This window comes from Siphateles boraxobius, unplaced genomic scaffold, assembly GCF_051911475.1.
Source record: "Siphateles boraxobius isolate OS27281-9 unplaced genomic scaffold, OSU_SipBor_1 8, whole genome shotgun sequence".
In the NCBI taxonomy this organism is placed as follows: Eukaryota; Metazoa; Chordata; class Actinopteri; order Cypriniformes; family Leuciscidae; genus Siphateles; species Siphateles boraxobius.
In genome coordinates, this window is record NW_027509208.1 from 8,433,507 (window position 1) to 8,455,401 (window position 21,895).

General features: G+C 38.1%; 2 protein-coding genes across 8 annotated transcripts in view; one reads left to right on the plus strand and one right to left on the minus strand.

Moving 5' to 3' along the window:
• The window catches only part of asb2a.1 (ankyrin repeat and SOCS box containing 2a, tandem duplicate 1), a 47,299-nt gene that overhangs the window by 10,353 nt on the left and 15,051 nt on the right, over positions 1–21,895 (plus strand). For 3 of the 7 annotated variants that reach the window (XM_077219442.1, XM_077219443.1, XM_077219445.1), the window contains 8 exons: positions 257–426; positions 521–676; positions 957–1,202; positions 1,298–1,469; positions 1,636–1,677; positions 4,237–4,798; positions 4,888–5,041; positions 5,131–6,586. In XM_077219442.1, coding sequence (XP_077075557.1) covers positions 257–426; positions 521–676; positions 957–1,202; positions 1,298–1,469; positions 1,636–1,677; positions 4,237–4,798; positions 4,888–5,041; positions 5,131–5,276 — 1,648 coding nt within the window. In that variant the 3' untranslated portion in view covers positions 5,277–6,586. Of the gene's footprint in view, positions 1–256; positions 427–520; positions 677–956; positions 1,203–1,297; positions 1,470–1,635; positions 1,678–4,236; positions 4,799–4,887; positions 5,042–5,130; positions 6,587–13,344; positions 13,551–21,895 lie in introns of those variants that run through there. The other 4 variants (XM_077219444.1, XM_077219446.1, XM_077219447.1 and 1 more) reach the window with 2 other exon arrangements.
• On the minus strand, positions 18,153–20,624 carry LOC143729007 (uncharacterized). The gene is made up of 2 exons (XM_077219984.1): positions 20,071–20,624; positions 18,153–18,558 (listed from the first exon to the last, which is right to left on the minus strand). Exons 1-2 carry the CDS (start codon positions 20,622–20,624, stop codon positions 18,153–18,155), a joined length of 960 nt encoding a protein of 319 aa, XP_077076099.1.

A 21,895-nucleotide genomic window follows, 5' to 3' on the forward strand; every position in this document is an offset into this window, starting at 1 on the left:
GAAATAGAGAACTTTTGTTTTAAGCATTAAACAACTTTACTTTCACTTGTGATTATTTTAATACATCCTTGCTGAATAAAATTTTTTGTTTTTTTACTGACTCCAAACTTGTAAACGTATAACTAATGACATCAGGCTGCACATGGAACAGTTGATATGTTATATACATTTTAATATTACATATGCAAGAGCCATAATGAACATCATCTCACCTGCAACACTTCATGCATCAAAATAAAAGCGGTGTCTTCTCTAGGGAGCTTGAGCCTATTGTTAAGGCCATTTTGGACGATGATGTAGAAACAGTGAGGCTATTGGTTAAGCAACCCGATTGCAACCTTCTTTCACCAAATAAAGATGGATGGATTCCTTTACACGAGGCGGCATATTATGGACAAGATCAATGCATTAAAATTCTCCTGAGAGGTAGAGTGCACTCATTTGAAAATAACTGTTTCACTTTTTTTAGCCAAGCTCTAACCAATTGTTCTGGCTTTTATCATGAACACTATTCTCACAGCTCAACCTGGCATGGTTAACCAGCGCACTTTGAAGTCGAAGACTGCTTTAATGTTAGCTGTGTCCATGGAACACCTTGCATGTGTGGAGAGTCTTCTGGGGAATGGGGCTGATCCTGAAATTGCAAATGTGGAGAGGGAGACTCCCCTTTACAAAGGTATCTATCCCTCCATCCATGGCCTTTGACCCTGCAAATTTCAGGTTTTTTCATCCCCAAAACAATTTTGTTAAATCTTGATGTTGCTTTTTTTATATAGAGTTTTCTTCTTAATTATTCTAGAATTCTTGTTAATTATAATTCCTTACATTCAGCTTATTTTTTTAGGTTTAAAAGCCTTGCATACCAGCCCAGATCCACAAAAATTTATTTTGTTTCACATTTAATAAGACCTTCAGTGGTGTGATGGAAATTGTATCATTTCTATACATATCTGTAGCTTGTGAGAAGGAGAACCCAGCAATGGTTGCCATGTTACTGAATTACGGCGCCTCTGTGAATAAGAACTGTATTCAAGGCTGGACCGCTCTCCATGAGAGTGTTTGCAGAAACAATGTGGAAATCTGTGAGATACTAGTGAAAGCTGGAGCCAAAGTCAACATGCCCAACATGTACGGAATTACTCCTATCTTTGTCGCTGCCCAGAGTGGAAAAGTGGATGCTCTTCGCATGCTTTTAAAAAATGGTAACATCTTTGACTTCACTGTCATTTTCCTTTCTGTTTCATTGTTGCTTTGTGATGTAATGCATCTCAAATGTAATGCATCTCAACTCAATCAGGTGCAGATCTCAACAGCCAGGCCACAGATGGAGCCACAGCACTGTATGAGGCCTGTAAGAATGGTCATGAGGACATTGTAGAGTTCCTTCTATCTCAAAATGCAGACGCCAACAAGCCGGGCAAAACAGGACTGATGCCAATTCATATTGCTGCTCAGCGTGGCAATGATGGGTATGAATTAGGAAATCACTTAAGGAATTTGTATAAATTAATGAATTTGATTTGGGAGAAATGTTCTCAGGTCACAGTTTATCTAAACAACTTATTTGTGTGCGAAGGCCATTGGTTCTTAATAGTTTAGGTTTAGTATATCTCATGATTTTGCATTAATTTTCAGCAAAGTCCTCGGGTGTGCCTACAAAAATGCCAGGGAAACTAAGTAAGTCTCAATGGGTTCTTTACAGCAATGCTGTGGCAAGAGGGTGCTAATCCTGTAACCTATCACCTGAAAACTCAAGCTAACTCAAGTAGTAAATGGTTTTATTTGCAAAATACCATTTAAGATAAGTTTTCTTTCTTCATGTCTTGTTAACCCTTCTAGTTTAATGTGTGTAGGGTCTTTTTCTCGCCTAACAGTTAAACTAATCATCCCATAGCATAATTCCTGATAGCATGAGATGTTTAGGGATGGGAATCGTAAAGAATTGAATGATCCCGGATTCTGGTTCCTCTTAACAATTTAAATTCCTTAAACAACTCCATTAACAAATATTTTAGTATTTTTAAGGAATATATATTTGAAAAAAAGAAATGCATTTTAAATGTCAAATGATTATATAATTATATCATTTTCACAATACATGTTAAGCAGTTCTTTCGAGTGAAAGTGAAAGTGACTTCTGAAATATCAAGTATGGTAACCCATACTTGGAATTTGTGCTCTGCATTTAACCCATCCAAGTTAGCGCACACACATCAGGAGCAGTGAATGAGTAGTGAAAACACACACTGCAAACCAAGGACACTTTGCTGTGGCACCAGGAGAGTGATTGAGGGTTAGGTGTGTTGCTCAGTGGCACCTCAGTCATACAGAATGTGTTTTTGCATTTCCACTGCACTGCTTTTCTGTTGTTTTTTATGTAAACATTCACTAGACTGACATCTTTGATCGTCTTGTGTCTTTTTCAGGGTCTAGTGTGAGACATGCGTTTTTAAAGTCGCTATGAAACAGAAGTTGCGATAATATATTCTTCCCTTTTGTAATGTATGTCAGAGTTAAACAGCTTCTCGAACTTGGCTTTGTCCATCAGGAATTGATTGATTCGCTGTGGTTTGCTATTGCTGTGATCTCATTGTCACGGTTCATGTTTCTGTGTTAATTTTTGGCATGTTTTTGTGTTTCTGTCTCTGGCCTGGTTGGCTGTCAGCGTTGCTGGGCAACTCATTGCGCTGACAGGCCAACAACACCTGGTACTCATTTCGTTCTCCCCAATATCTACCCTTGCGGTTGCAGTCAATCTTTGTCATATTTTTGTTGCTCATGTCCTGTTTTGACGTTTAGTGTTCCCTGTTCTTGTGTTCTTGTTTCTTTTTTGGATTACCTGTTGTCATCACTGTTCCTGGATAACTCTTTGGCTCTACTGGTCGGCAGCCTGCTTCTCCAACCCGCTGCAGTTTGATCCGCGTTGCCAAAGCCTGTTACTTCATCATCGCATCTCTTCAACACCTGACCATCTAAGTTCTGTTTTCTGTATTGATTTTATGTTTAATAAACACCCTATTTGGTTGCATATGTTGCTACTGGATCTATTAGTTATTTCCCTTGAAATAACGATCTGACCAAGATGGATCCAGCGAGTGCTTTGAGCTGAGACATTTTGGACAGCAACAGCACTCGTATAGAACGCCAAGAGGATCAGATCATGGCAACGGGTTAAACAGTTCAGGCTTTGGTAACACAGGTTGCAGAGTTGTCTGCCCAGTTCCAGCAACTGAAGACCGAGGCAGCTGACCCGTTGACTGCGCCTAACCTAACGTTCATTTCTGTGCTCAAGTGCTCTCTGTTTTTTGCTCTCCAGCCGTCTGCCTTCCTATCAGAGAGATCTAAGTGGCTTTTGTGAACTGGCTGACTGCTGACTGGCCTAGCAGCTCAATGGGGATGACATATTCCGTGATGAGCTGAAGAAGGTGTTTGACTGTCTCTGGAAGAGGTACGGGTGTTGGCAGAGCTGCAACAAGGTAATCAATCTGGGATCTGTGTTTCGCACGCTGAATGCTCAATGCAACTGGAACGAGGAGGCACCGTGGGATATGCTCCTGCATGGGTTGGCTGACTGTATACAGAATGAAAGGTATGCTCTGGAAACACCATCTGCCTTGGATAACCTGATTGAGTTGTCCCATCCTGTGCCAGTTGACACGTCATCAGAAAGCACAAGAGACATCGTTGCAAGAGGGAGCAGAAGTTATTTTGATTAATGATATGCACGGATAAATAATTTATAATAAATAGAAATTGTCCATTTTGATTTCATGAGGACTTTAAGTTGAATTTTTAAACTTGAACTCGAACACTGTTTTTAGAACAGGCAAGACACTGTAAAAGATGCAAGATGGGAGCACAACAGTCAAACACGTCCATTATGTGCATGAATGTTTACATTAAAAAACAATGGAAATGCAGTGCAGTGAAATTAAAAACTATGTGAACGGCCCCTAATAAGCCTGAATGTCATCCACTTATGCATTTATTTTTTTTACACAAATTCTCGGTTCCCAACCCTAGTACTGGTTCTCTTAAACTTTCATTATTGCCAAGTATCACTATACATACAAGCTACAAGGTTTACACGCATTAATAGTCTTCTCACGAAATAATTTTCCAATTGTATAATTGTCATTTCACCCTAATGTTGTTAAATTCTAACAAGACATTCAATTGTATTTTGGTGCACACTAGCAAGGCAACACTCAAGAACACAAAACGTCTCGTTTTTAGCATTGTAGCCATGCTGATCCCAGCCACAAGTAAGGCCAGAGTGAGACGTGCAGGTATCAGCCCTCTCCATTTAGCAGCGGAGCGCAACAGAAATGATATTCTCGAGGTACTGATCGAGGCCGGCTTTGATGTCAATGCCACATTGTCTGAGGATCATTCTATGATGTATGAAGATCGACGCAGCACAGCTCTCTACTTCGCTGTCATGAACAACAACATCGATGCTACCACCATGCTCCTGGAGGCTGGTGCTAACCCAAACCTGGACACGTTCAACCCGCTCCTGGTGGCCCTGAGGCAGGGTTGCGTACAGACAGTGACTTTGCTGGTGCAACATGGTGCTAATGTCAATGCCTACATCCCAACTCACCCAACTACCTTTCCAGCGGCTGTTATGTTCTGTTTGAAGTATCTGACCTTACTGAAGTATCTGATGGATAATGGCTGTGATGCCTTGTCATGTTTCTATTGTGTTTATGGCAGCAATCCTCATCCTCCTATAAAGACCAGGCGTAATGTAAGATATGATTTAGATGAAACTACGGAAAAGACCTGTGTTCAGGTGAGTGGCCTGAAGCCAATACATACAGTATAATTGTTATTTTATTCTGAATTGTGTATAGTACCACATTTTTGTACACTTTTTACTAGTTCTGTGAGGTGATCTCCACCGAAACCTACTCCTACTGGGCAGGACCGATTATAGATGTACTGCTTGACTATGTTGGGCATGTGAAACTCTGTGCACGACTCATTGAACATCTGGACAGTTATCACGAGTGGCAATGCATCAAAGAGAAATCAAGTATGTGCACCCATATCTTTTGCTTAAATTATTCATATATGCAAATTCTTTCAGTCACCTGTGTATTCATTTGCTGGTTCTGATTGCAGTGCCTCCACGCCCACTCATGCAGCTCTGCAGACTTAAAATTCGCAAACTGCTTGGGATCAATAGACTGAAGAAAATTTGCAAGCTTCCAGTTCCTCCAAGGTTGATCAAATTCCTAAATCATCAAGAACGAGAGCGAGAATTTTAATCCTGCTTTTGAGTGTTATCTTTTTTGAGTGTCAGTATTGAGAGAACAATGACATTAGAAAATCATAAACTTCTGTTTACAGAACTTGCACTGAGCTAAATTTATAGAATAAATGGCATTTACATTCTGAGTCCATTATTGCACAAATATAACAAACAAATGTGCTGCTTAATAGTGTAAAAATGCCATAAATGTTTTTATCAGACAAACAGAATTTTAAAGAACATTTATTAAATAAATGTAGTGATTAGATAGTACTTTAATTTGTCTATTATATGGGGTGTTATTGGTGCTAGAAATGAAAATTAATGTTACTTTTTGTAATGTAGTAGAAATGTATTGAACGTATTAAGAAATATCCAAAATGGTAAGTGGATCCTGTTGTAAAACAAGAAAATCCACGTCCAGGCTCTAGATACACCTGTGACCATACATTTCAGGATCTGACCACTAGATGTCTCTTGAGTAGGGTTGGGTATCGGTTGGGTTTTATCCAATACCAGTACCTACTCTGTATTTTTTAAACGGTTCCGGTGCTTAAACGGTTCTTGAAACGGTACTTAAGAAAACGAAACCGCACACACTTTGTCAAAAAATAATACCCTTTTATTTACAGGGCCAAACTGGACACAATATTAACTTAAATGGTAAACATATGGTAATAATAAATAAACCAGTATAAAATAAAAATTCACATTTACATAATATCAAATAAAACAATATTGTATCAAACAATGTAATAATACTGGAGATTAATAGAGATTACTACCAGTGTAATCTAATCTCGACATGGCTCCAGGTTCCCATGTTCTCTGAATAGGGAACGAGACGCTGCGTTCGCTGCAAGTTCCTCGCGCTGCCGACAAGCTTCATTTTTCGGCAGAGAAATATGAGGAGCAGATGACGCGTGCGCCAATATAATATGACGACGTAAGAGAACGTCGAGGCGGTGCCCGCAGCATCAGCCAATGCTTTGGCGTGATTCTATATGGGCTTCAGACAATCAGCACAGAGCGCGCATGCGAGACAGAAGAGACTGCGCTCCAAACCGTATAGCGCGCACGGCGGAAGGAGAGACCGTACGTGTGTGTGAGTCATGAAGCGCATGTATGACAGAGAGTGAGGCACCTAAATCAGGCACCGAAATTTTCGTTCTTACTACCGTTTACGTCGGAACCGGTTCCTTATTGGCACCGCGTTTCGGTACCCAACCCTACTCTTGAGTAAAGCACAGGCAGTGTTTGAAATTAACTTTTTTTTAAACAATTACCGGCCATTCAGAACTTCTACTAGCCAAAAGAAAAAAGAAACCAAATTAGCTTATATATATATATATATATATATATATATATATATATATATATATATATATATAAACGTGTTTTTGAAAACTTGTTTTTGAAGATAAAACTAAACTAAAGATAAAACTGGGTACATTCAATTATCATGAAAACGCATCCCAGAGAACGGTCGACTCGGTACACTTGTGTTATTTACCCCTATGTTCATTTTTGGCCGGAATTGTCCTTTAATATTCACTATTGCTTCAATGCAAATGAACAAGAGCACCGTTATTTGTTGCGTAGCGACGTGCATGTTCAAGTAAGCCAGATATGCACAGATTCTGCGCAACACGCTGTATTTATCATGATGACTCACGAGTTTGGTATTTGTGCTAAAGCTGCGCAGATTTGGCTTACACAAACTTCCCCAGCAAAGTAAACATAAGTAACATGCAAAATTGACTAGTGATTTGACAGCAATATCCGCCACAGTTGACTTCTACCTGCAATTGGCAGGTGTTAATTTCAAACCCTGATCACAGGTGTATCTATTTAACTACTTCTTACTCTCTAGTGTCTAGCACCCTAACGAAGTCCTGTTTGGGCTGATACGCATTGGTGTTTTTTAAGATTTAAGCCCTGTCTTACAATAAAGGCCTTTCTAACTATGCGAGTGCCTGGACTTGGATTTTCTTCTTTTGTTTTACAACAGTATCCATCTACCATTTTTTATATTTTGTTCGCTTTCTGGAGCACCCATAGTTTTGTTTGTGAGTACCAGATGCACCCCTGGTTGAGATATTTTCTTTGTATTAAGAAATATACTTGATGTTTGTGTATAGTTTTGTATTTTTACTTTTGACTAGTTTTCTTAGTCAGCTGTACATTTTTTTCTTTGTACATTTTTCAAGTATTTTAATTTTTTGGTTGCTTGCAAAACGAACCAATACACAAACTTTAAATTCTATATACATTTTAAATGGGATACATTTCCCTGATTCCGTCAGTGCTTTATTAGTTGTGACAATGTATATGTTTGAACAACTTCCAACCATATGATTAATGATAAATTTTTCTCTACCTTTTTGGGCAAAGTATAAAAATACATTAGTATTTTTTGGTCTTCACTAGCTGCTATTGTGTTCCGGCGAGAACATACAAGAAGCTGAGCTCGTGAGGCGCTGTCAAAGCAGCTGACTGTAGCCACTGATTATATTGTTCATACAAAGCATCACTGCAATATTTAAAAAAAAAAATTATTTAAATTAAAAGTTATGTTCTGATCTATTATTTTCTCTTGCTGTTGTATTTTTCAATGTTTCAGTTACATGTAGGCAGCATGCAGGGACAAAGAGAGGTGAGACTACAGTTTCAGCAGTATTTATTGAAACCAAAAACAAAATCCAAATAGAGGGTCAAACCCAGGAGCATGAGCATGAAACATAATTAAAAGAGCAGGTACTTAACAACTTCACACAACTTGCAAAGACAAAAACCGACAAACCGAGACTGAAACACTGGGGAATATATACACAGAATAACAAGTGGTTAACAAGGCACACCTGAAACTGTGGAATTGAATCCATGGAATTAATCACTATGGTAACAAACAAGTCAAAAGTTAACAGGAACTAAACAGGAAAGGGAAAGTAATGATATAAGTAGAACAGAAAATGCATTGCAAAATAAGAGTCCACACAACAAGGAACCATGATACAGAGATTGTGACAGTTTCAATTGCATTGCAGAGTAAAATTGCAGATGTTTTATATTTTTTTGTGAAAATATTTGGTAGACAGAGGTGAGGTGGGGAGCACCAGCATGACCAAAAGGTTTGAGAACCACTGAGCAATACCCTTTTATAGGCACAGTACTTCTTTGAAAATAAATTCCAGTACAGCACTATTGGCACAACCCCATAATGTAATAACCCTTCACAATAGAATAGATAATACTTTACAATGAACACTGTTAGAGAGCTACATATGACAGTTTATCATCTGTTCAATGAAATACCTCACTCACCTGTTGAGTAAAATCTCGGTGTCACTTTCAAATCCCTCAGTTCTCGCTATCTCCGAAAAGCCAAGCCAATGCTGATTCTCGTTTTATTACGAGCTCTGTGACTTTCACGTTCTCTTTTTGCCAGCAGACTCTCCTCTATTAAGAGTTAAAAACAACAACAACAACAACAACAACATCAACGACAACAACGTGTGAGTCATTGGCACGTGCCAATGGATAAAACTTGTGACGTGCCGATGGATTGCGTCATATTGTGCACTGACACTGATACTGTAACAGTCATCAGCTCAATTCAGATTGTTGTTTTTCCCTCACAACTACATTTCCCATAACTCACTGCCCGGACTCATCATCACTGATCACATTCACCTGTTTGTCATTACCTTGTTTAGCTCACCCCTTATAAGCCTGGTTTTTACATTCAATCACTGCGTCGTTTTGTACGTTGTTGCACTGCATCTTTGAGCATTTCTCTGGTTCCCTGTATTTCGTTTTTTGGACTCTCTGCTGGATTACCCGTTTGCCTTGTTCCCAACCTTGTGTGTTTTGTTTGTTTGGACTGCCTTCCTGTGTTTGACCCTTTGCCCATGTTTGACCACAATTCTGGATTACTCTATTAAACTGCATTTGGATCCTCAACCTTGTCTCGGAGCAGTTTGACAGATACGGAGCATGTCGCCATATGTTGTGGCACCTCCCAATAACCTAGTAACACATGCCGCTGTTTGCCGGAGCATTATGTAGATTGTGTAACATACGCACTTAATGGCAGTACATTTAATCAATAATATGTTCCTTGTTTATATATATATTTACATTTAATTTTTTTTTTTTTTTTATCAATAAATTTGGGTATTTGTTTAGGATTTAGTATAACAATTAGATCAGTATAACTGCTCAACTCATCTGTCAGTCACTACTGGAGGAGGACACAATCCATCAGCACGTCACAAGTTTTAGTGGCACATGCCACAATCCACTGGCACATACAAGTGGCACATGACGCAATCCATAAGCACGTCGCAAGTGTCAGTTGCACATGCCACTATCCACTGGCACGTCACATGTTTTAGTGGCATATAAATGTTTTAGGCCAATAAAATCCAGACATGCCAGAGAGGAGGAAAGAGTAATAAAATATTCTACTCAAGTAAAAGTACTACTTCAATGAAATTTTACTTAAGTACAAGTAAAATTACTGGTCTAAAAATCTACTCAAGTAAAAAGTAGTTCATTTAAAATTTACTCAAGTAAAAGTTACTGAGTTACTTTTTTGACAGTGGGGGGTGGGTGAACAATGGGTGGGGTGGGGGACTCTCCCATGTAGGGTTGTAATGGTATGAGATTTTTACAGTATGATAATGTCTCAGAAAATATTACGGTTTACAGTATTAATCAATTATTAAATAAATGGTATTATTAAATTATGGTTATTATTATTATCATCAGTTAAAATGACAGTTAAATTAAAGAAAACAGGTTTTTTTGGGGGTTGAACAAATGCATTTGTTATAACAAACTTGAAACCATTTGTTTGTTTTGTTTATTAAAATTTCAATAGAACATCTCTAATCAATTAAATTCAATAATTGATAATGAATTAGATTAAAAAATCATTTTTAACATTAATAATTTATAACCATTTTTAAGAATAATATCAATCAAAATGAAAGTGGCAATCAAATGAAAATTTAAACTTGTGTCCTTTTATTTTTTGGGGAAGAGCTGCAAGAAACAGATTTACTAAATTAAACCATGGACAAAAAAATATATGCCTTAATTAATGTTTAAATAAATTGTATTATTATTGTTGTTGTTATTATTATTTTGAGAAGTTCATTCTATTGTATGCCTACAATAGTAATATATTTCTGTCATAATTTCTCCTAGTTAAACCAAACTTTTATTGTGACGGGTTGTAGTGAAGACCTTTTTCAAAGTGTAAGCCTATTTGACAATGTTTTTTCCCAAATAAAATGATGAAAATGCTCATTAGGCGTTCTCTCAGAGCAGCTCTGGAAATGTTCGTGTATTCATCATGTATTCAAATTGTTTGTGAGACGCTGAAAACACCACGGGTACTTGAGTATGTAGTAGACAAAGTGGACAAACGGCCTTACGTTATAATCGGGACATAACTTTATCTCCAGGAGGGATGGTGTCCTATGTATCCTCCTTTTGCAGCCACTTTGTGTCCACATTTTTTGCAAATTGGATATCTATCCTCGAGGACAACCACACTTTTTTCTACATCCAAAGTATTTCCATACTGGCCATAATTCGCTTCATAAGAATTCAAGGGCGCTTCGCTTTCAGTTTCAGCTGGGTCTGCGTCACCTTTTTTGCGCGTTTGTTCTCCCGCCCTTCAATCAATGCAGTAGTTTCCAGAGTGTGATTTTTTTTTTCTCCTTTGTATTATTTTTTACTCAATAACGGATATGATTTCAAATGTAGCGAAGTACAATACTTCAAACAAAACGTACTTAAGTAAAAGTAAAATTACAGATTTTAAAAACTACTTAAAAAAGTAGAAGTACACAAAAAAACGACTCAATTACATAACGCGAGTAAATGTAATTCGTTACTTTCCACCTCTGCGTGCCACTTAGCACAGCAGCATTTGCCAATGGCTTCTGTGCGTAAGATGCTATGCCACTTAATGTTAATATACTGCTACATAGTTTCTATGCCACTCCTACACCATACACGTCCAAGTGGCCCGGAACAACTTTTCTTTATTTACGGATCTGACAGTACACCATCCCACTATACTAAATTACACATTATCAACATTATTGACACAAAATCACAGGTTCTCATGTAAATGAATGATAAAATTTTCATTTTTGGGAGATAATCACCTGAACAGAAATATTACCCCTTTACTCAAGTTGAGAAAAGCTACAGCTTTTTATTCCAGTTCTTTTACTCCAACTACTTAACCTAATTGAATACCCCTGCATTTTAGTTACATACCTTTTTTGAAACATAATTAATAATAAATTAAATATAAAGTAACTTTTTTAATAACTAATTTGTGTTAATTAATGCATGGCGACGAAAAGAAAACGTGTTAGTTAAAAATGTAAACCGATAAACGTGTTCGTTAAAAACGTAAAAAACCCAAATGATTCAGAGTAGGATATAACGTCACGTATGGAAAATTATTCTGTATTTTCATTCATTCATTCATTCATCGCTTCATGTGACTTCAGAAATCCAGCATCCAAACTACTATTTATTTATGTATTTACTGTCGGGCCCTGATGTGAGATGATCCACCAATCACAGAGGTTCCTTAATCTCAATCAATATTTTTGATTGGTTAAAATTATTTGAGACATGTTTTTCCGTGGGTGCTATGCTATGAAATAAATAATAAATCGATATTTTTTTTTTAGTGGTTACTAATTTACATAATGTTGCCAGCGACAATGCTGTCAGTAGGCCTAATAGTCACACCGAAGCTGTGCCCTTGAAGGTGGGTGTTGCCCCGACCTGAACTTTTTCAGGTCAGTTTTGATGTCAGCCAGAAAAGCCTCTTTCCAGATGGCCAGACTGCTTGTTGCGAGCAGAACTGATGGCATTGCCCAGATTCCCATTATGTCTATTCGTTTTCCAGCCAATGCTATGCTCTGCTTGAAGCACCTCCTGAAGTATCTCATGTACATCAACATACTGTCCTGACTTTTCGTATTGTGTAAATGTATCATATTTATTTAATTTTATCATTTTTTTAATTTGTATTCATTTAATTATTTATTATTATTGTGTTTGTGCATATATTAGGTTTTTAAACCTGCATATATACATCTAATTTTAAGAATTAAATTAAATATTTCATTAAATGTAGATATATTACATAAAACAAAACAAAAATGTTACTTGGCACATCCAACATTGTCTGTTACAAAAGGCCACTCTAAAGCCTCAAAAGCTCACGTGCATATTGAGCTTAATTCTGCAAAGCTGGCGGATGAGGTGGCATTGCAGGTTATGGAATTTTTGGGGGTTAGCAATAAATAAACATCAAAGAGGAGGGAAGGACCTGTAAGTGTGCCACACCAGCAGGGCGCAGATTGGAAAAACAAACTCTGTGGGACTTTTCCCTGTGTTTGTTGCTATGTTTTCTTCCTCAGACAAAGGCTAAAAAAGGCAGCTTTCAATATATGATTTATTTTTATATGTTTGCCACTTCTTTTGAATCTGATCTAGTACAATAATGTCACCACAATTAATGCATTGCCATTCCTAGATAAATTTATACATATAGTTTTTAGCTGTTAACAAACTGGTTCTATTATATTTGATTGCAATTAAAATATATGTGTGACAGAAATTGTGCCTGAATAATTTAGTTTAAATCATGTTGGACCAGGATCAATGACTATTTAAAAAATGTCTATTTTAGAAATATATTCAAGCCAAAGTGAAGTCTAATTGCAGGTTTTGTTTGGGTAATTATTTAATGTCTTTATAAAATAACCACAGGGTGGCAATGTAACTCCATAGCTAATAAATTAAGAAAACTAAAGGGTCCAGATAAGAGAATTGGTGTTGCTAACACTGATGCATAAGCCAAGACATTTGTTGTGTGTTATATGCTTATAATTTAGTAGTAGTATTTGAATATATGGAATATTTTATAGCCTATAGTGTAATATTTCTTTGTATATTAATCGAAATGCATGTCAACACAAAGCACATATGATTTCATCACTGATTTGGAGGTGTTTTCTTTCTTTTTCTCTCCCTCTCAGAGCCCAGGAACCTGTCATCACTCTATCCCACAACTGTCCACTATCATTATAATTTGTGAGATGGGCCAAACCACAACACTCGGTCTTGAGCTTTGTTTTTGTTCATCAGTTTTCCATTGCGGCATTTATGTGGATGAATGGCCCTAGAAAGGTCAACACAACATTGACTACACACCTCGCTGTCAGAGGGGCATCGGGCGAAAGGGGTAAGTGGCCATTTGTTTTGTGCAAACTCTTTTAAATTGCCAGAAATCTTCAAAAAGTGCTGGCAGAAGAGGCAGGAGCATTGTAGGGCTCTCCATCACACTCTGGCACCGGCTGACACTACAGAGCCGTTTAAGGACTGACTCCTCCCCAGGCATCCAAAACTGCAGAGTGTGACTCTGCGGTTTTATTTAATGCAGTCAAATGGTAATGAAATGAAAGCTAAACCTACCTTAAAACATACACTGTAGAAAAAATCCTGTTGTTTTTTGTTTTCAGAAGATAAAAAAGGGGAGATAAAGAAAAAGTGCCAGAATAATTCTGTAAAAATAACGTAAAATGTAAACATTTACAGAACAACCTATACATTTTACAATATAAAACTATGATTTACAAAAAAAAATACTTAATAATTATTAAAATTAAAAAGCATCAAATATGAGCTATCTTACATGGAATTCTGGTAATGACAGTTTATTGCTTTTCACTGTAAATTCACTGTTCTTTTTTATTTCCAAAAACGGAACATTTAACAGTGCTTTACTGTATTATATGCAAATATAATTATATAAATAATGTAAAGTTAGATCTGTAAGGGAACTTACTGTTAACCAATTAACATGTTTTTACTCTAGTATTTTTTACAGTCTTTTAAAGTTAAGTGTACATTTTTACAGGGCTGCTCTCGTCAAATTTTTTAGTGAAATTTTAACTGTCTACCCAAATTGAGACTGATAGGCTATTGCTTTTATTCAACAGTTCAATAAACAAGATGATATATTTAGTATTTCACATTGTAGCAAATTTTGCCCACTATATTTTTGCTCCGCTAATGAAAATAGCACCAAACTAAGCCAAAGCAAATTCGTTCCTGCAACAGAAGAGGTGTTTTTCATTCCTAAATGAATCGTTTAGAGTTCATGATTCAAAGACTTCCTTATAAAGACAGTCCAATTGTTTAATTCTTAAATGAATCGGTGGTATTGAAAAAATCACTCAAGAGGACTCCTTGACTCACTCAGGTTGTTTCATTCCTCTGAATCAGTAATTTTTTAACAAATAGTTTGAATGAATGATTCAATGACTAGCTCATAAACACAGTTCACTTGTTTCGTTCTTAAAGTCCCCCTGTAGTCAATGATTTTATCCACTCATCTTTGATCACCAAAATGACTGATGATTTAAATGTTTTTTCAAAAAAAATGTAATGCCTTGAAATAGCTTGAATGAACTCTACACCCTTGCCTCATTTAGTATACGCGGTTCTATGAATATGCAAATTAGCCCAGGCTCCACTCACTCATGCTAGCTCAGAGATCCACTCGTTGAGGATCACCAGTTGACTTGATTGGTTACAAGGTAGTTTGTGATTTCAAAAACAGCAGCGATTTTAAGACTGTCTTTAGATCACTGCAGTTTTAAAGAGAAAATACTCAGCAATGGTGTTGACTTATGAATTTGCACATGGTTTGTCTAAAAGCATATTAAAAATACCACATAGACACAAACAACATTAAAAGCTTGATTTTCACCACAGGGTGACTGAATAAATCGTTGTTATTGAACAAATCAGTCAAGTTGATGATTTCCTTGACTTATCCACTTAACTGGTAGAAGAATAAATAAAAAAACACGTTTTTTAAATGTTGAATGTCGTTTAATGTTGTGATTTTTGAAAGGCGTGTCACTCGGACACTAAAAAAATGCAATACGCAAGTGCAATGTTCAAACACGTCTGCCTAGTGCATGTTTACATGAGGTGCATCCCAATTTGCATACTATTCTATGTTGTTTTGTAGTATAAATAGTGCGAGTAGTGTGTTCACACTAAAAATTCCCAAAAGAAATAGTGCACTTAAATACGCAGATGATTAATTAAACGGGAGGAAAAGTGTGGAATGTTAGACACTTCATGCACTCAACTGTTGCAGCTTTAATTTATATAATGGAGAGGGAGGGGCTGTCAGACTCTGTTGAATGACAAAATAATAACCATATAAAAGTCATACAATACATGGTTAAGTATATGTATGCACCTCCGATGCAAAAGCCTCTAAAAGCCACCTCTTTCAAAAATAAGATGATAATATTGAGTGAGTATGTTTATCAAATACTTTAACTTCAAATGTACTAAATCCCAGCCTCAACCCATTCAGAAATGCCGGTACTTGGGTAGAAACCCATACATAGGAGCCTGATAAAAATGTTAATATTGTAATGACCCGGAAGTCAGCGCTAGTAGCTGGGTGCATTATGGGTAATTGTTTGTTGGGAGTTGATTTATGCGTTACTGTTACGTGTCAGAACGTAAGTGTTTAATTCTGTCTAGAACAAATGAGTTTGCGCATGCTTTCTTTTTGTTTTTGTTTCTCTCTCTCTCTCTGTCGCTTTATGCTCATTTGAGTGTAACAGATGCAGCTTTTTAGAAGGGTGGGGCTGTTGGACTCAGCGCCTGAATATAAGCTGTGTGGAAGGCTTGTTCATCGAGTTCCCCCTCCTGCTTCATCGTGTTGTGAACTATGTGTGTGAATGGTTTTCTACCAACATAGTGGAGTTGGCCGTTTTGTGCTTCTCTTGTGGCGCTTTTCCACTACACAGTACCAGCTCGCCTTTGCTCGGCTCGGCTCGACTCGACTCGCTTTTGTTTGGTTTTCCACTGTGTAAAAGTTGTACCTGTACCTGTACCTGCTTTCGGGTACTTTTTTTCGTACCACCTCCGGCGAGGTTCTAAGCGAGCTAAGGCGATACTAAAATGTGACATAATACAATGCCGACTGCTGATTGGTCAGAGAGAATCGTCACTATTCACTGCGTCATCATTGCAAGCGGCAGACGGAGTATCCAGAATAACCAGAGAATAACCCCGCCATTTTTAAATAGTTTGCCCAGATATACTAAACTTACTATTATGGCAACTCGGAAGAATACGCCGTGGTCAAACGAGGAGGTGCAGACTTTCCTATGTTTGGTTGCCGAAGAAAGGATCCAGCGAGAGCTTGATGGGGCAACGAGGAACGAAAAAGTTTATCAAGAAATCTCCGAACTGCTGTCCACACATGGCTACAACAGGACTTTCCAGCAATGTAGGGAAAAGTTAAAAAAACTGAAAAGTGACTACAGAGCTGTAAAGGACCACAACAGCCGCAGTGGTTCAAACCGAAAAAGCTGGAAGTGGTACGAACAGATGGACGGTATCTACGGCCATAGACCGGCGAGCAACGGGAGGGAGGGAGGACTTGACTCGGCCACCAGTTTGTTGGAGTCGCTGATGGAGGATGGTAAGTGTTTAAAATTTACATTACATTTATCATGTAGGCGCACTCTGCTTGAGAGTTTTGTTTTCTGTAGGCTGGCTTTTGAAAAGCTGAAGCTCACTTATAACATCGAAGACTGTAAACTTGTGTCGCAGATAACAATTGCTGCTACCGCTAACTATCTGCCATTGCTATTTTCATATTGTGTTGACTTTTGTATGATCTTTCTATCTAGATTCCTTTTCGACGAGCGAGAATGGTTCAGTGACTCCCACTGATGCCACGTCGGCACCGGAACCAGCGGCACCATCGACACCAACAAGATCAGCAGCGTCGACACCGAGACCCGCAGCAGCGTCGACACCGGCAACCGGTTAGTATAATTGGAGAAAAAGTAAACTCTTCTAGCCTGTTGTCTGTGAATCTATACACACTTTTTAATATATCATTAATCGTATCAATAACTCATTAATATAACGTAAACGTACTTGCATAACAACAGGAAGCATTCCCAGTTATGGGAATGCAGGATTCATTAATAAACCTGTTCAGTATTTTATAACTTTCCAGACGTACACCTATACTGTACACATGGTATTTTAAAGTTGACATTTACTAAAATAGTTGGGCTCAGATGTTAAGTTGTTATATACTATATAAGTAATAGTAAGTTGTGGGCTTGTCTTTTTTTTATGTAGAAGCTGTAATGATAATACATGTGAACAATTTACAACACACACAACCTTTGAATGAAACGTGACTTGTCCGTTTTTCTTTATAACTCATTCATTGTAATTATTTTTTTGGCCAGGACGGAGGAAACGAAAGAGGGAACAGGAGCATCTGACTGTCCTGAGGGAGAGGCAGACATCGGATGTCGAGCAGCTGGAATTGAACCGGGCACAGCGGGAGCGCCATTTACAGATGGCACTCGATGATGCAGCACATGCCCGAGAACTAGAAGCGGCTTTAAGGAGAGAGGAGATGGCTGCAATGTCGTCCTTCAACCAGGCCTTTCTGGGAACCCTGAGCCAGCTTGTCCAGGCACTGAACCGGCGGGATGCTGTTCCACCGCCCCTGGACTGAAACCCCTTTGTTTATTTTAATTTAATGTTTGCACTACATGTAACATATGTATATAGTTGGATGTGTGAATTTATATTAATATAATATTTTTTTCTATTTGTATGCGTGTTTAAATAAAACCTTTTTGAAACTTATTACAAACAGTGTCTTTTTTTGATGGTTTGCTTTTTTACAAGGGTTTAAACAAGTATTTTCAGATTTTATACTGTGATAACCTTTAATGAAAAACAGCAGAGACAACATATTTAATGATAATGTATTTATTTAGCAATTAAAATAACGCATCAGACCCTCCCGTACATCTCTGCCCTCCTCCTCAACACCCTGTGCCACTGGCACCACAGGCTCTGCTGCTGCAGGTGCATCCCAGTCATCGTCATAGTCCTCTCCATGACTCTCACAAAGGTTATGCAAAGCACAGCAAGTAAGAATCATAGATTTCACGATTGTAACATCAGAGTCATTTCTTTTCATGAGGCAACGCCACCTTCCCTTCAGTCTACCAAAAGCGTTTTCAACCACTACCCGTGCTCGACATATTTTCTTGTTGTAGATCTGCTGTTCTACTGTCAGCCGTCCAGTGTCAGTGAATGGCTTTAGGAGCCAGTTCTGCAGGGGATAGGCAGAATCTCCCAGGATGTAGTAGGCAACATTCACCCCACCAATATTCCTGGTGTCAGGGTATCTGCACACTTTTTAAAGTCAAATTTAAGGCTTTTTAAGACCTGAAGAAATCTAAATTAATACCTTACATTAGGGGTGCGCAATATTGACAAAAATATGTCTCAATATTTTCAAAGTTTTGTTGATAATAATTAGATGATATTTTACTGATTGTGCATGTTTGTGTACTGGTACCATGGCTGGTTTAGGCCTGTTGTTGACAGCTGACTCACGAAGATATTCATATTTTTCATATTCTATGCAGTGGTCAGTTCACAGCAGTGACAGAAATTAACATTTTTTATAAAAGGGCAATATTTGCAACCTTAAATTGAGTTCCAGGGGCATTTTCACCCATATATGGACTTTTTTTTTTTAAACGTAGAGGTATGCATCACCTTTTATGTCAAATTATAACATTCAAATTAAATTATATTAGAATAATAACACAATACAACTGTTACCAGTTAAATTAAATCATTAAATCAAAATCCATCTTTGCAGTGCAGAGCTGACTCAGAAGCGGCATCAGAACTGGCATTAATATATTTACACTCCATTTACAATTGCATAAATAAAGCTATGATATATTCAATTCTTAATTCAATATTTAAATATGAACTGATTTCTAATTGTAACATTTTAATTACAGGGTACTTTAAATGTGAAACTAAACCCGCCAGTAGGCGGCGGCAAGTCACTGTCTTCATTCAACCGATTTGTTCAAACGGCTGATTCATTCAGGAAGTGCAAGTGATTGTTCATTGAATCGTTAAAATGATTCGTTCAATACGCGGATTTCAGTCAAGAAATCATCGCTGTCTTTTGCATTGAGACTCTGCTACGGTTTCATTTTGAAATTCTCGTCAGCGAAATAAAGGGAAAACAAACAATATTGACAATATTGTTTATAAAATGTAACAATGTTAATTTAACTGTTATATAAAATAAATATCATATTTGCTATTGTGCACGGGAAAACAGCCCTCTTGCTGATGTAATATTGTATGATAACAACATATGATATATAAAATACCAAAACTTTATACGTCTATTAGGGAACATACCTATAACTGCACTGACACATCACGCAGTGAAAGCAAGCATGAGAGACAATGCGATGTCAGCTCGCAGTGCGCCCTCGTACATAGTTAAAAGTAAAACAATGATTACAATATCATAATAGACAATACACATCGCACACCACTACGCACATAAAGAATGAACTTACAATTGATCTGAAATTAACCAGCTTTCTCCTCCTTCTCTCGCGTGAGGGAGACAGAAGTAATGCTGCCGCGAATGTGACGCCAAATGTCACGTGAACGAGCAAATCCACAAAGAACGAATAATAAATATAAAAGTACGCTAATTATTTGGAAAACATTTAGATACGTCTAAGTCAAATTGCCATCGAAAATTTAAGACCTTTCATAAGTAAAAATAAGACTTTTTAAGACTTGTTAAGGCCTTAAATTTTTAAAATCTAATTTAAGACTTTTTAAGGACCCGCGGACACCCTGTGGTGTAAGCTGGAAAGTGGTTGCCACGGCTGGCCAACTCCCACAATGTGGACAGTCTTAAAACACGAGCATCATGCAAGCTGCCAGGCAGTCCTGCAAACACGTTCCAGAACAGTCCTTTTCCATCTACAACACCTTGAAGGACGATGGAGTGCCAACCTTTACGGTTGAAATAGTCACAGTGGTACTCCTGTGGTGCCAAAATGGGTATGTGTGACCCATCAATAGCACCAACACACTGCGGGAGCCCCCATCTGTTCTCAATGTAGGCAGCCATTTCTTCAAACTTCTCCTGGTCTGGGTAACGGATTTGTTCGGGAACCAACAACGTTTCTGCAGCAGCAGTGAACTCTTGAACACACCGGCAAACAGTTGTTATGCTTACTCCGAAAAGATGGCCGACAGTTCTGTACTCTGAACCGGTCGCAAGCTTCCATAAAGCGATGGCCACTCTCTTCTTTAGAGGAACACACTTGCGGAAGCTTGTGTCTTGTCTCTCCATCACTGGACGCAGTTTGTTGTACAAATATATGAATGTTTCTTCCGACATTCTGAAGTTCTGAACCCACTGCGCGTTTGTGAAACCAGGAACAATAACATCCCACCACTCGGTAGCTCGGTTGAAAGCCCAAACAGACGGTTTGCCGCGGCGACTTTGCAAAGCTAAACAGATCTGAAACACATAAACCATGCACATTTTAGTATGTAATACTGGTAGCTATAAAGTTGATTAAATACTTTGCATATAGTATAGTATTTACACATATGCAAACGTTAGCTATGTTAGCATAACTTACCCTCTTGCGTCGGCTTTGAACAACCGGATTCGTCTCGTAGTCTGAACTCTGTAGTAATTCCCAAACTCTCCTGTTTTTTTCAGCAGTGTTTCGTTTTGCTGCCCTCAGCCTCTCATGAAACAACGTTTGTCTTCTTGCTGTGAGAAACAGCCACATCCCGAGGATCAAAAACAGCATACACTCGATTTCCTCCATTGTCCTGTGTGTGTGGGTAGCGGATGTGTGTCGCGTATAAGATTACGTCACGGCAGTTTCCTGCGGCGTCGCTATGACTACCGGGTACTATTTGTGGCGGTACTATCTGCAATGGAAAACGGAGCGAAAAGCGAGCCGAGTCGAGGCGAGCCGAGGCGAGCCGAGTCGAGCTGGTACTGGTAATGGAAAAGCGCCATTAGAGTAAGCCGCTTGTGAGCGGCGTTCTGATTGTTAACGGTATAGGCCGGTAATTTCCATTCAATTCAATTCAAATTTATTTGTATAGCGCTTTTCACAATACACATTGTCTCAAAGTAGCTTTACAGAAAGTGCATTTCGGAAATGTACATAGAAAAATACAGTTAGTTAATCATGTATTAATTTATGGCATAACATATCGACGGCTTTGAGTCGTCTCTTCACAGGCGTCGAGTCGTCTCTTCACAGGCGTTGGGGCATCTGAAGTCTCCGTGAGAGGCTGGATACAAACTGGAGCTGACGAACGCTATTTACCTCGGGACTAGCGTCCCGAGATAACAGCAGAAAGGCAGATGGGAAATAATTAGCATAGCTGATGTTCATAATGTTAATGCATTCGAAATGATTCAGCAGTAGTATTAAAGGTTAAGCATTAAGTGAATGCTTGGTTAAAGAGATGCGTCTTTAATCTAGTTTTAAACTGGGACAGCGAGTCTGAGTCTCGAACAATATCAGGAAGGCTATTCCAGAGTTTAGGAGCTAAATGTGAGAACGCCCTCCCTCCTTTAGTGGACTTAGATATCCTAGGAATGACCAGAAGCCTCGAATTTAGTGATCTTAAAGAGCGCGA

What these genes read in the sequence shown, in the direction of transcription:
- LOC143729007 (XM_077219984.1), bottom strand. Translation starts at nt 20,624, where the DNA reads ATGTCGGAAGAAACATTCATATATTTGTACAACAAACTGCGTCCAGTG. An exon ending in TTTCCAGCTTACACCACAGG is followed by an intron (nt 18,559 to 20,070) that starts GTGTCCGCGGGT and finishes CCCTGACACCAG; the next exon opens with GAATATTGGTGGGGTGAATG.